Source organism: Lithobates pipiens, unplaced genomic scaffold (genome assembly GCF_037356315.1).
Source record: "Lithobates pipiens isolate NorthernLeopardFrog02 unplaced genomic scaffold, aLitPip1_a1.2 Scaffold_18, whole genome shotgun sequence".
NCBI classification, from domain to species: Eukaryota; Metazoa; Chordata; class Amphibia; order Anura; family Ranidae; genus Lithobates; species Lithobates pipiens.
Genome location: NW_027507758.1, coordinates 631,047,281 through 631,062,349, shown reverse-complemented (window position 1 = coordinate 631,062,349; position 15,069 = coordinate 631,047,281). Strand labels below are relative to the sequence as shown.

At 44.8% G+C, this 15,069-nt stretch overlaps 2 protein-coding genes across 2 annotated transcripts in view; one reads left to right on the top strand and one right to left on the bottom strand.

The window, feature by feature from the left end:
• LOC143986879 (uncharacterized) overlaps positions 1-15,069 on the top strand; it is a 1,041,669-nt gene that overhangs the window by 373,524 nt on the left and 653,076 nt on the right. The window lies entirely within an intron of this gene.
• The window catches only part of LOC143989610 (uncharacterized), a 29,173-nt gene that overhangs the window by 7,920 nt on the left and 6,184 nt on the right, over positions 1-15,069 (bottom strand). Inside the window, exons 2-7 of the mRNA XM_077489827.1 lie at positions 8,870-8,997; positions 8,660-8,740; positions 8,447-8,544; positions 8,130-8,357; positions 7,840-8,049; positions 7,592-7,724 (exon numbers count right to left, since the gene is read on the bottom strand). Of these exons, the coding sequence (XP_077345953.1) occupies positions 7,592-7,724; positions 7,840-8,049; positions 8,130-8,357; positions 8,447-8,544; positions 8,660-8,693 (703 nt within the window). The 5' untranslated portion in view covers positions 8,694-8,740; positions 8,870-8,997. The remainder of the gene's footprint in view (positions 1-7,591; positions 7,725-7,839; positions 8,050-8,129; positions 8,358-8,446; positions 8,545-8,659; positions 8,741-8,869; positions 8,998-15,069) is intronic.

The following is a 15,069-nucleotide window of genomic DNA, read 5'->3' as shown; positions in this document are numbered from 1 at the left end:
GGAGACGAGTGACCCGTCTCCATATCATTGCAGGGCGGAAACTATATCAAAATGTAACTTCTGCCCATAGCTCTTAAAGGGCCATTTATATATTTTTTTGTATTTTTTTCAATGACAAAAATTATTTTTAATTGCATTTTAGTGTAAATATGAGATCTGAGGTTTTTTTGACCCCAGATCTCATATTTAAGAGGTCCTGTCATGCTTTTTTTCTATTACAAGGGATGCTTGCATTCCTTGCAATAGGAATCAAAGTGACACTATTTTTTTTTTTTTTTAAAGAACAGTGTAAAAATAAAAAGGTAAAATAAATAAGAAAAAAATAAAACATTTTTAAACACGCCCTGTCCCAATGAGCTTGCATGCAGAAGCGAGCGCATACGCGAGTAGTACCCTCATATGAAAATGGCATTAAAGCGGGAGTCCGCCATTTTTATTTATTTTTTTAAAAGCCAGCAGCTACAAATACAGCAGCTGCTGACTTTTAAAATAAGGACACTTACCCGCCCAGTGCGCCCACGATGTCGGCACCCGAAGCCGATCTCTCGATCGTCTCTCGGGTGCTGCCGCCGCCATCTTGGGTATGGGAATCAGGAAGCGGAGCCTTTCGGCTTCATTTCCCGGTTCCCTACTGCGCATGCGCGAGTCGCACTGCACAATAAGGATGGACCTGCTGCCTCTGGGATCTGTGTGTTTCCCAGCAGGCAGCGGGGGACTTTCGGAAAGGGGCGTAGATCTACGCCCCTTTCCGCAGAGAGCTATCCCGGAAGTGGGTGCAGATACCTGTACTGTACAGGTACCTGCACCCCCCCCCCCCCCTGAAAGGTGCCAATTGTGGCGCCGGAGGGGGGGAGGATTCCAATGAGCGGAAGGTCCACTTTAGGGTGGACCTATGCTTTAAAACCACACATGTGAGGTAACGAGCAATAATTCTAACGCTAGACCTCCTCTGTAACTCAAAACATGCAACCTGTAGAATTTTTTAAATGTCGCCTATGGAGATTTTTAATGGTAAAAGTTTGTCGCCATTCCACGAGTGGGCGCATGTTGGGTATCAATTTACTCAGCGTAACATTATCTTTCACAATATAAAAAAAAGTATTGCAACGACCGCAATTGTTCTCTAGGGTGTTAGAAAAAAATGTATAATGTTCGGGGGTTCTAAGTAATTTTCTAGCAAATAAACCTTATTTTAACTTGTAAACAACAAGTCTCAGAAAGAGGCTCGGTCCTTAAGTGGTTAACCGCTTGCAGACCAGCACACGCCGATTTACGTCGGCAGAATGGCACTGGTGGGCAAAAGGGCATACAGATACGTCCCCTTTAAGAAGTGGTGCTGCGTGCGTGCATGCACCGCCGCATTCTCCATGACTGTGGATCCCATGGACTCGATGTCCGCCAGGTGCCTGCGATCGTGTCACGGAGAGGTAGAACTGGCATTCAGGGATAGGATTTTTAGTGACATAATTATATATGAGGGATTGTAAATATATCAGATGTTAACAATGGCAATGGGTAAGAATTGACATTCAATGATACTACTAGGCAAGTAAGATATAATATACAAACATTACATGACAATATATTGAACATAAAACAATAAAAGAACCATACCAGTCCATGGGAAGAGGGAGAATAAAGCCCCATACACACTATCAGATTATCTGCTGACTTTTTCCTTCAGATTTACCAAAACCATATAATATGAGGCAAACCTTAGGAGTTTCAATGTGTATGCAATCAGGCAGGCCCTTCTACTACATGGTTTTGGTAAACCTGAAGGAAAAACTCAGCAGATAATCTGATAGTGTGTATGGGGCTTATGGAGGGGAAAGAGGTAAATAGAGAAGGTAGGTGTACAAGATTGTGTGCATAGCACACTAATACTCCGGGGTGGAGGGTAACAAATGTAATCTAACAGGTACGAACAGGAGAGAAAAAAGAATAAAAATCAAACAACTGTTAAATAGAACATGAAGATCCAGCATGGGGAAACTATATTAGAAGCTGAGCAGGCTACAAAGCCTGTGATGGTCATTGGATATGGCAGATTCAGGTGTTATCAGCTTGTTGCAATGCATCCAAAATGTGTTGCCGGATTGCAGCGTTAGATGGGGTATCCAGTTGTGGGGGGGAATAATCCCCAATTTTTGAGTTGTTTTAAGCCTTGTTTGAGATGATAGATGGTTACTGATTTGCCCTGGAATGGGACAATGAGCTTGATAGGGAATCCCCATTTGTACGTAATGCTACACTCCCTCATTGTGGCCATAATAGGTGCAAGTTCTTTGTGTTTTTGGGCCATGGCTGCAGAAATATCTCCGTAGAGTGTTAAGGCTGAGTATGGTTCTGGGAATGTAGACATATTCTTGGGAGATAGGAGTATTCGTTCCTTAGCTTGAAAGAAATGGATTCACGCTAATATGTTTTGCGAGGTTTATCTGCTGGAATATGTGCAGGTTTGAAAATTCGGTGTGCTCTATCGATCGTGAGATCTAAGGTAGTTAGGGAACCAGTAGTTTGAAAAACTGTTCCAGGAATGCCTCTAATCTTGAGATTATTTCTGAGAGAGTGGTCCTCTAAATCTGAAATTTTGGGAGTAATTCTTTGCATCTCTTCTGCTTGGTGTTGATGTGCATCAACTAATTTGTTGTATGCGGTCGCATACTCAATTGGTGTTCCAGGGTGTTTCCTAAGCCATCAATCTGATTGTATGTGACAAATGGACTTATTTATGTATTTTCTGAGATCTTTTTTTAATGAGAGAAGCATGTGTTTGAGCATGTTCTGAAAGACAGGGTTATCAGTTGTTGGTAAGGCTGTAAGGGTGGCTGACTGTTCTTGTTCAAGATCAGTGTCAGTATCATCTCAGGCTGGTAATATGTGAGATGTTTCTTGCTTACCCATCCATAATGAGATGGTTAGGTATGAGGGGATGAGGCTGCTCTCTTAGTGCTGTCTCTGGGGTTGTTCCCTTTCGTGGCAGAACAATCCATGTCTTCTGTTGCTACTTTGTGAGTGGCACGCTGTGAGGCATGGGCTGCGGCTCCGTGAGGTGAGCCAGCACCATTTTGGCTGTGTCCAGAGAGGGTGTCACTGAAGAAATCAGTGAGCTTATGAGGGCCTACCGGCTTGTTGTCTCTCCTCATCACGACCAGCGGGGTCTTCGGGAGCTGACCTCCGTGGAAGCAGTGAGTCGGTAGAAGCACCGGAGGGCAATGGGAGGGGGGTGTCCCCTCTCGCTGCTTATAAGAATGATCATGCGGTGGAACAGCCGCTATGATTGTTCTTATGGTGTAGGGAATCGCCGGATGAAAAAAAGCAGATATCTGAATGATGCCCGTAGCTGCAGGCATCATTCAGATATACCCGCACAAAGTCAAGGACGTCATATGACGGCCGTCGGGTGGGAAGTGGTTAAATCACCATTAGTATTTGTGTATAAATAGTCAATGAGTTTGTCAGCTCTCACATGGATGCACTAAGCAGGCTAGACACTGAGCCATGCATGAGGAGGTAGAAAAGAACAGTAAAAAAGACCTTTGCAACAAGGTGATGAAACTTTACAAAGATGGAAAAGGATATAAAAAGATATCCAAAGCCTTGAATATGCCAGTTTTCAATCACGTAATAAGAAGTGGAAAATTTGGGGAGCTCGATACCAAGCCAAGGTCAGGTAGATCAAGAAAGATTTCAACCACAGCTGCCACAGGAACTGTTGGGGATACAAAGAAAAACTCACAGGTAACCTCAGGAGAAATACAGGCTGCTCTGGAAAAAGATGGTGTGGTTGTTTTTAAAGGTGCACAATATGATGATACTTGAACAAAAAAAGAGCTGCATGGTCAAGTTGCTAGAAAGTAGCCTTTACTGCACAAGTTCCATAAAAAAGCCTCGGTACAATATGCCCAACAACAACATGACATGCCTCATTGGCTTTTTTGTGGCATTGGCACAGTAAAGGCTTCCTTCTGGCAGCTCAACCATGCAGCTCTTTTTTGATCAAGTATCATTGAATTGTGCTCCTTAAAAACAACCACACCGTCTTTTTGGAGAGCAGCCTGTATTTCCCCAGAGGTTACCTGTGGGTTTTTCTTTGTATCCTGAGCAATTCTTCCGCCAGTCGTGGCTGCAATCTTTCTTGGTCTACCTGACCTTGGCTTGGTATCAAAAGAGCCCCACATTTTCCACTTCTTAATAAGTGATTAAACAGTACTGACTGGCATATTCAAGGCTTTTGATATCTTTTTATATCCTTTTCCATCTTTGTAAAGTTTAATTACCTTGTCTTGCAGGTCTTTTGACTGTTCTTTTCTACCTCCTCACGGCTCAGTATCTAGCCTGCTTAGTGCATCCATGTAAGAGCTAACAAACTCATTGACTATTTATACACAGACACGAATTGTGATTTAAAAAGCCACAAATGTGTGAAATGAACCTTTGTCATTTTAACCTGTGTGCCACCTTCTGTGTCTGTACCAAGGCCAAACATTCCAGGGTAGGTAAACTTATTAGGGCCATTTGGACTATTTCTGTTATTGTGATTTAAGTATCCAAAAAACGATGTGATAATAAATGGCTTCATGTGATTGCTATCTTTAAATAAAAGACAGTTTTTTGGCATGATCAGTAATATTTTCAATATTAATAAAAGTTCACAATTTCTGCCAGGGTATGCAAACTTTTGAGCACAACTGTATGGGGATGTTAACTGGGAGTCAGACATGAAACTATTTGAAGATTGGAGGGGGGGGGGCTTTTATATTAAAGTAGTACTGAAAGCTGAGACTTTTTTCATGGATTTAACAATTTTAAATATAATGCACAATACTAGTAAACTTTTATTTATGTAAAAGTAATGCCTCCTATCACCTCCAGTCTATCAGCCTCCAACTTCTCTGGGTTCAGATGCTGATCTTCCCTGCACAGAGTCCTTAAAGTCATTGTAAATGTTGGATTGTTTTTTTTTAAACAAACATGCCATACTTACCTGCTTTTTGGTTTTGCACAGAGCAGCCCCGATTCTCCTCTTCCAGACTCCCCCCCCCCCCCACGCTGGCTCCTCCTGCCTTCAGAGTGCCCCTATCAGGAGCCTTGTATAGCAAAGAATTCCTCTACAGGAAGTCACAAAGTATAGTATAGAGTTCCCCTATAGGAAGCTGCAAAGTATAGTATAAAGTTCCCCTATAGGAAGCTGCAAAGTATAGCATAGAGTTCCCATATAGGAAGCCACAAAGTATAGTATAGCATTCCCCTATAGGAAGCTGCAAAGTATAGTATAGAGTTCTGCTATAGGAAGGTAAAAAAAAAACTTCTGCTTTTAGAATCACTTGCTTCCTTCTCTTGCCCAGGACTACATGTCCCATGAGGCATTGCCCCTTGCACATTCAAGTTCTCAGGCATTTACTGACATGTATGGATGGTGTATTAAAGAAATAATGCATTCTGTATTCAGGCCAATTATTCAACTGACCAACCAATCGATTATGAAAATAGTTGTCAGTTATTTTCATAATCGATTATAATCAATTCGCTGTTTCCGCCCTACATTTCTGAATCTCCTACCAGTTCATTTGGTTATTCATGAACCTTAGAGAGTGAGGAAACAATGAGAAATTTATTTTATAGGAGTGGCAGTGATGAGGGGATTATAGGACGAGTGTCCCCACCCCCTCTATCACTCATTGCCATATTCCCAACACAAGAAGTACTACTCTTCCTTATTTAGTCCATGATTTAGTCATAAATAACAGCGGGGCTGAGCCCCACCAGAGGTCAGAGAGTGAGGATGGGGGGGGGGGGGGGAACCACCAAGATGAAGAATGGACTGATCCTGATGACCACCATGATTGGGTTATGGACCCCTCCCTCATTATCACTTTCTGTTTAAAGTTCCAAAGTTTGAGGATGTTATCACATTATTGTCAACAAGTAACAGTCTGTGCTCCAATCAAATCATCAGATATAAAATGTTTAGCTGGTAGAAAATGGGTGCAAAAAAAGTCAGGATTATGTAATGAACAACTTATTATATGGGATACAACAGTTAGGATTTTATAGTATCAGAATAATGTAATGTACAACATAGAATATTTAATGCAGGGGTCAGGAGTATGTAACGTATAACATAGAATATATAGTATAGGAGTCAGGAGAATGTAATTTACAACATAGATTATATAGTGCAGGGGTCAGGAGTATGTCATGTACAATATACATTATATAGCGCAGAGGTGAAGACTCATGATATTAGTATTCAGCAATCAGTGGAAGCTTTCTTCCTTTTGGTAATGGTTTTCATATCTTCCGCAATCATTCATTGTGTAGTCACTTTGCTGATACACTTTATTTTTTCACAGAAGCCTTATGGGCCTTTACTCAGCACTTATGACAACCACAGTTATTTATTGGGGACGACATCTCTATCGTCGTGGTTGGGATTCGAACTAGCAACCCTTCTTACTGCTAGGTGAGAGTGCTAACCACTACACCACTGTGCTGCCATTCATGTGTACCATTAAATGATATATACTAATTGATTCATTTGGTTCTGGTGGTGTGCTTCATATAAAGTCCCAACCCTCCCCCATTCCCCTTCCCTCCTCTCTCTTCAGTATATAGTGCAGGGGTCAGGAGTATGTAATGTACAACATAGAGTGGGGGTCAGCAACCTATAGGTCGCGATTTAGCAGTAGATCACAGAAATGGGGGCTTGTAGATCTTGGTCTGGGATTGCTGACCCGACATCTCTGAGAATCGAATAGAGTGCAATGCAGAGGGACTCCTTGTAAAGTTAAAGCTGTAGAAGGGAGCAAGAGACGCATAATCTGATGCCTCCTCTGTAGCACCAGCTCCTGTCTTATGTGGAGTGATACTAACTGCACGCCACCTCTTATCCCGGCAGTCTCCAGAGTGGTGCCAGCAGCAGGAAAGAAGAGATCTTCGGGTCAGTGTGAAGGAATACACCGAGCATAATAGTATAGGGCTGCTTTCATATTGATGTGCTATGGTTTACCCAGGACTACATGTATGTAGTCCTGGGTAAACCCAGGACTGTACATGTACAATATAAATGGTATAATGTAAGGGTCAGGACTAATATTGGTAATCATCAATCAGTGGAAGCTTAAATGTTTACATAGGACAAGCTGCAGAGGTCCCACACCGCTGCCTCCCATCTTCTGAGACTGCACTCTTGGGTCTGAGACTATACAGACACATCCCTCCACAGCCAGCAGACAACAGAGCAAGTAATCCTGGGGGAATTGTTCTGTCAGACATCTTGCCATACCCAGGTATGGGGCATAAGACCCAAAGTACATACCCCAGGTGCCTAGGTCTAGTAACGCCTATGGTGAAAATTAACATCTTGCTGCCAGCTGAACCCCAGAATCTCCATAAATCCAATCTAGATACATAAATTGTCTGCAGCACAGAGAAGGAAGATTATCCAATAGGAATACAGGACAGGGAACACAGCTCAGGAAAGTGACCAGGGTATTACAGGCTGATATCACCCAGTCCTTGCTTTACTCTGGACCAATCCATGAGCAGTAGGGGTGGAGGAATGCATTTAGTATTAATGACCCACCTGTACTGATCTTTGTAGGAGTGTCCTCCTCTATAAATGTCCCTGTTATTCCATCCTCCTCCATAGACTGCTGATCATCCCTCACATACCTCTCTTCTTTAACCTCAAATTCTATATCGATTGGATCTCCACTCTACATAAAAAAATGAGAGTGAATATCATCTGTAAGATATAAGCTTTGATATTGTGACATAAAAAATCCACACATTGTCTCTATAAGTATGTTTTATAACCTCCGTCCCACCAACCTTGAGGTAACAGTGAGGGATGGTGTGATCTTCCTGTGTGGAATCCTGGGAATACAGAGGATGGGGACGTCTCTCTGGTGGGTTCCTGGTATTATGTGGCTCCATCATATTCTTGGGTGCTTCTGAAAACTGATCCATCACTCCATACTCCTTATCCTCCTCTTTATACTCTTCTTTAACATCAATATTATCACCCCTGAGGATTCCACTCTGAATATATAATAAAACATTCATTGTAACAAACATGCTGTGTATAAATCATAGCTACCAATAAATTGCCAATCATCTACCTGATGATGATGAGGGGTGGTGTGATCTTCCTGTGTGGAATCCTGGGAATACAGAGGACAGGGACATCTCTCTGGTGGGTTTCTGTAGCTGGATGACTTCACCATGGTGTCCTGGTTCAGATATTTGTGTTCTTTTAGAAACTCTGACTCTTTCATCACTCCATCCTCATCATCCTCCTCTTTTATCTCTTCTTTAACTTCAACTTTAGAATCTCTCAGGTTTCCACTCTGAATATATAATAAAAATGACATCAATGGTAACAATGCAGATAATGTACAGATCCTATTAATACTATCAGTGATTGTTCCTCATCTACCTGATGATGGTGGGGGATGGTGTGACCTTCCTGTGTGGAATCCCGGGAATACAGAGGATGGGGACATCTCTCTGGTGGGTTCCCATTACTGGATCCATCTGTAGGAAACACACACACTGACTGAATACATTGTTTCTATGTGTTTATCAGATGATGGGGATCTAGGTGGACCCTCCATAATGTTCAATTCTTTACCATACAGTCTCCTCTTACCCGGTGATGTGAGGGGTGGCTGATTGTCCATCATGTGGTCCTTGTGGAGATCCTTGTGTCCTTCTAAATACTCCCACTCCTCTATGGAGAAATAGACAGTGACATCCTGATACCTTATAGGAACCTGACACACACAATGATACAGTCACCATCCAGACACATCCCTTGTCTGTTACTGGATAATGTCCCAGATTTCCCAGAACCACTCACCTCTCGTCAATGATCTCTCTGGTGACTTCTAGAATCTTCTTTGTATTTCTCTATTCTATCAGGAAGGGAGGTGAAGGCAATGTGATGGTCATATGATCTCCAGACTTCACAGGAGGAAAACTCTAGATCTGAAAACAAATAGTAAAATTTAAATGATATTCCCAGAATCGTCCTCACCTCACCATTCAGGTTTCCATTTTTATCAAAGCCCAACTTAAGACTGAGGTATAAACTACCCACACAAGACCCCCACACTATGCAGGTATAAAATCTTGTAGCAGGCATTCTAATGTCATTACATACAATGCAGGACCAACAGTTCTACTTTGCTAGTGAGGATGCTAAGGGGTCCGCCCACATTCTAAGAGCATCAGAAAAAAAAAGCCAGATGGAGGAACATTGGGAGGAGGAGCTGTGAGGTCAGTGTGAAGTCACAGGCCATATAGAATCTGGATGGACATTTGAGGGGATCTCTATATGAGGCTCCTGTGCAAACTAAATCATTGTTCCTGGGTGTGTCCTACCTCTCCTAAACTGAAGAGTGAAATTTGACCTTTACCATACAGAAATCTGTGAAAGTAAGCTCTCATGTGAGCGGGTGACATGTGGGGTGCAGAATATGGGATGAAGGGTGCAGGGTGCAGAACTTTGGGTGTGAGGTGCAGAACACAGGTCATGGGGTGAAGGGTGCAGGTCAGCACAGGACAATAATACACTCCTCTGTGTCCTCCTGCATGTCCTGTACATCTTCCCCCAGCAGTGCGTAAGAGCAGAGTGGATGGAGAGGACATATTGTGTACTTAAAGCAGCATGTCCCTCCCTGGCTGGTTTCTTAGCTGGCTGCTTTGCAGGCTTGTCCTGGTTACTCCTGTAAGGACCCTGTAATCCTGTTTCTAAGCACTTTGTGGGGATCTTTGTGGCAGTGCCGAGGTGGCGCCATGTTGGAGATTCAGTCCTCCCCTTCCTCTCTGTTCTGCCGGAGGGCTCTACAGGGACTAGGGATGAGCTCAGGTGTGTTTGCATGGTCCACGTGCAGAGCCCGCTAGGAAGTCGGCGCAGCGCTGACTTCCTGGTGGGCTCTGCACGTGGACCATGTGAACACGCAGGAGCTCATCCTTAACAGGGACACAGGCAGCTATGGTTGGAAGCAGGAGCCAATGCGGATGCAGAAAGAAAGATGGCAGCGGGAGCTCAGTGAGATGAGTCCTCTCATGCCGCTGTCCTGCTCAGTCCACCCCTGACTTCACAGGTCGGGTGCCACCGTCTCTGCCCGCCCCCCCACCCTCCTAGTCCCGCTCGGAGCCACATTTCTGTCTGAATAACGTGTCCAGGTTTCAGGCAGAAACATTATTCAGACCAAAAGTGAGAATGGGCTGACAAGAGCCCAGGCGCCAAGTGGCCATTTCTAGTGACCATGGTGACCAGGGATGTGACCATAGATACATGGAAATTCAGCTGGTTCAGCAGGGATCGGTCACATTTTCATCCATTCCATGTGTGGTTACTGCCGGATAAAAGTCACTCAATCAGCGGCTGCAGCCAATAGATTCATCACCAAACTGTGTATTCTGAGAGCGGAGAAGCGCCCCCCATTGTCAGAATACAATAGTGCAGCAGGAAGGATTCCCCCATCCCCCTCCAATGTGTGGATGGGGGAATCACTTCAGTTTTTTTCACTCACCCTGCTGGCTGAACAATAAAACTGAACCATGTAGGCCAGCTTTGTAAGCAAGACATATTCATCATTAGTGATGGGCCCACCAGGAAGCTGAAACTGCACAGCACTAATCACAGACAGTGAGACATTTCCCGATCTGTGCAGCTCTGGACCAGGAAATGTAGGGTTGCCACCCGCCCGGGATTCACCTGGACAGTACGGGTTTTGAATCCTGTGTCCGGGGATCAGTCCATCTTAGCCCCGGACACAGTGCTGAGGAGTCTCCTATTATTACTGTGTATTGGGGTTTCCCGTGCAGGTGTCTCCCTCCCTGCCTTCACTGCCCGGTGTTCTGGTCGAGTCTCCTGCACTGTGTCACTTAAGTTGTGACACATTGCAGGGCAGCTGTGAGGGGGGAGAGACTCGCCAGTGCCTACTCCATGCAGATACACAGCCTCGGCTCTTCCCCTCTGCAAGCTGATCATGTGACCTTTCCAAAAAGCAAGAGGAACAGACTGACACAGAGCCTGCTGAGCGAGCTAAGGGGACACAAACAGACTGCTGGGTGAGTGCAGAGCTGAGGGTCTTTACTTCCCTGCAGTTCAGTCCACAAGCTCTCCAGTGTGGGACTGTCATGCTTGTCTTTCCAGGGACATGGCTGCTGATTAAAGATTGCAGTCTAGTTCTCCCTGCAGTACAATCCTGGCATCATTACTTCATTGTGCAGTGCTTACTCAGTAGCCTTTAATATCTTTTCTTCTCTAGTTATGGGGTGCCTGTGGATTGCTTTGATTTTTTTGTTGATTTTTTAGTAATTAAAAGTCCACTGCCCACTGACAATGCACTCTGCCCACTGACACCATCTACTGCCCACTGACACCGCACTCTGCCCACTGACACCGCACTCTGCCCACTGACACCGCACTCTGCCCACTGACACCGCACTCTGCCCACTGACACCGCACTCTGCCCACTGACACCTCACACTGCCCACTGACACCTCACACTGCCCACTGGCACCGCGCTCTGCCCCACTGGCACCGCGCTCTGCCCCACTGGCACCGCGCTCTGCCCCACTGGCACCGCACTCTGCCCACTGGCACCGCACTCTGCCCACTGGCACCGCACTCTGCCCACTGGCACCGCACTCTGCCCACTGGCACCGCACTCTGCCCACTGGCACCGCACTCTGCCCACTGACACCATGTACTGCCCACTGACACCATGTACTGCCCACTGACAACACTCTCTGCCCCACTGACAACACCCTCTGCCCCACTGACACCTCTCTCTGCCCACTGACACCATCCCCTGCCCACTGACACCGCACTCTGCCCACTGACACCGCACTCTGCCCACTGACACCATCTACTGCCCACTGTGTAAGGATTAAGGTATGTGGAAAACAAAATGGTTGACCGTATGTCTTACTAAATACATGTATTTCTCTATACTTCTCTTTAAAATAAGGACTCGTCATCTATTGTCACGTACTCATCAAGAAGAGGCCGCATCAGCCCTAAAAAGCAGTCTACGCCCAGAAGATTGTCTTATCAGCTGATAACACCCGGAGAATTGTCTTTTCTTTGAAAATGTTGTTTTTTTACATTTGCTGATGTTTGCCCTTTTCTGTCTATAAAAGATGTAATAAAGAAGCCTCAGAGCCAGAGTCAGTCAGAGACAGTCAGAGTTAACGACGGACTTCTGAGCAGAAATACTGAATAATATCTCCGTGTCTCTTTGCTTGGATAAGAACTCTAACTAACAATTGGGAAACGGTAACATAACCTGACAAATAGGTGACTTGTTGAGGTCACACCTAACATTTCTGGCGCCGCGAATAGGGACTCGCTGAAGAAACTACAAGAGGCGAACGAACATAAGGACGGAACGAAATGGTCGGGCACATCAAGAACCACAGACAAATCCTGCGCAGGTAAGAAAAGCTTTATTTTCTTATAAACTCTGTGCTTCTTAGATTTGTGCCCACCTGATCTGTCTGAATTGTTCTTCAGGTAAAAACCAACCTCTGTAGTAAGCGGGTCTTGAACTTAATATTTTGGCTTATGTTACCGTTGTTTCTTGTCTGTCTACTTGTCATCTGTCTGTTGTGAATGAGATAAGCCCTGTTTGTATGGTGTGAATTGAAACATATATCATCCCAATGGGTAACGGAATGCGCCCTTAACTCGTAAGAGTACTTTGGGGGTCCGACACTTAAGTTTGATATACGCTTTTTGATTCATGAGCCTAAAAACGGGTTGAAAGTATAAGTCCTGACTGCCTCGATAAAGCAGGAATAAGAAACGAATGCTGAGAGATTCCATGGTAATGGGAAGGGAATAAAGGTCTCCACAAAGTCCCGGAGACCTAGTCATATGTGTTTGGCCACCAAAAGGGAATGCTTGTATATGTTGTAGCCGTCAGTCTGGTCATAATATTTGTCAGTTGGCTAGCATATAAAGTAATTCGATCTCATCCAGGAGAGGGTTTTTAGTATTTTGGCACCCTAGGAGGAGAAGGCAACGAGACACTTAGTAAGTGATCCAAACGCCACCTAGGCAGGACTGTCAAAATGGGCCAGACACATGGTAAACCCCAGGAGGAATCTCAGAAATGTTATGCTGTTAAAGACATAATTACAATGTTGTATGGGAAGGATAAGGCACAGGGCACAAATAGGATTCTCAAGAAATTGGGGATGGATGGAGAAAATGGGCTAAGTGTAGAAGGTTGGGAAGAAATAAAGAGAGACAGACAGGGAGAGATATTGCAGAACAGATGGGTATCACAAATACAATGTTTAATTAAGGTTTCCAACAGGGCTGAAGAGGAGGGATGGGAGTATTGTCAGGAAAAGGGTGGATGGGATATGAAGGTCCGACACAAAAGTCTTCCTTCTGCTCCCGGCGATAGGGTAAATACGGGAGGTACTCCACCTCCTTATAACACTACCACACCAGGTAATGAAAGACCAAAACTTTATCCTTCCTTAAGAGGAAGAGGATGGGTATGCCGAGTATGCGGTACCCAGAACCCAGACTGGGCACAGGAATGTGTGCATTGCGGCGCTCAAAGACCAGAGCCCGTAGCTCCAGTCCATAGTCGGACTAGGGTAATACAAGTAAATAATCCAAATGCGGGTCAAGCAGGACAGCCACCTACAGTGACCCGACAAGTCGTTCTGAGGACATGGACACCTTGGTCGGCTGACACTCTTATGGCATTAATACAGAATGCTCCTGATCCCGTAGCAAAACCTGCCGCATTCTGTAGATTCGTGACACAATTACTAGACACACATGAAGCAACTTGGCAAGATGGGGAAGATTTGTGTAGACATAAAATGACACTAACGATGTTTAATCAATTTATGACTAAACTTACCCCACTTAGACCGAATGGGGATCCTACCACAGATCCACCAGGAGTACACCCTCGTCATATAGACTCTAGACCCCTGTTTATTGCTCAGTTACGAGAATTTTGCCAAGGGAAACAGCAGGAAAGGGGTTCGACAGCGCCCATAAAACAGGCCCCAGGTCAGACTGTTACAGAATTTTACCTCAACATGGAAAGCATGATGGCTGACGAAGGTCTAGATTTAGCCTTACCCGTCACCATTAGGGCTTTCAATCGACAGTTTATGGAAGGACTAGTACCCCAAATAGGTGACAAACTGAAGCATGTACTCCCGAATGGAGAGCCATACGGGACAGAGGAACATTGTTGCAGAAAGCACAAGGCATAGAGGCTGATTTAGCAGAAACTAAACCCAGAAGGACACCGGGAGTTAACACTGTTGCCCGGGTCAATGAAGGAGGGAATTCCTCCCGTAAACCTCTTACCTGTTATTACTGCAACAAGGTGGGACATATAAAAAGAGACTGTAGGAAAAGGATAAAAGACGAACAGGAAGGAAACACGGACAGAGACACGAGGGACTACAGACAGAGGCGTACCAATGATAGGGACGATCTGACCGCATGACTTGCCCCAGTCCTAGCTGAATCAGAGAACAAAATGCTCCACATGTTGATGAAGGTGGAAGGTAAACATATTCCTTGTTTGGTTGACACAGGAGCGTCACGCAGTCTGTTGTCTGATTCAGTAGTCCCTCCACACATGACGTCCCGTGACACCATACCCATAAGTGGTTATGACGGACTCCTGACTGATGCCCCACTGACTAAACCTTTAAAAGTAAAGATAGGAAATCACATGTTTTTGTCACGCTTTTTGATTTCCAGAGGAGCTCCCACTAATTTATTAGGAGCAGACATTCTTCAGAAAATAGGAGCGAACATTACTTATCACCCAGATGGCATGGTCACCCTAGCAATAGGAGATGACCCAGAGGGTATAGAAATCTGTAGTAAAATACAATGCTTGGAAGAAGAACCAGAACCGTCCAATACGCCCTCACCGGAAATAGACCAAATTCTGTCTAGCCTTCCGGAAGGGTTATGGGAAACACATCCAGCAGACGTTGGGCTTCTGCCCATACCCCCGGTTACTCTACAGCTGATTCCAGGAGCAGTTC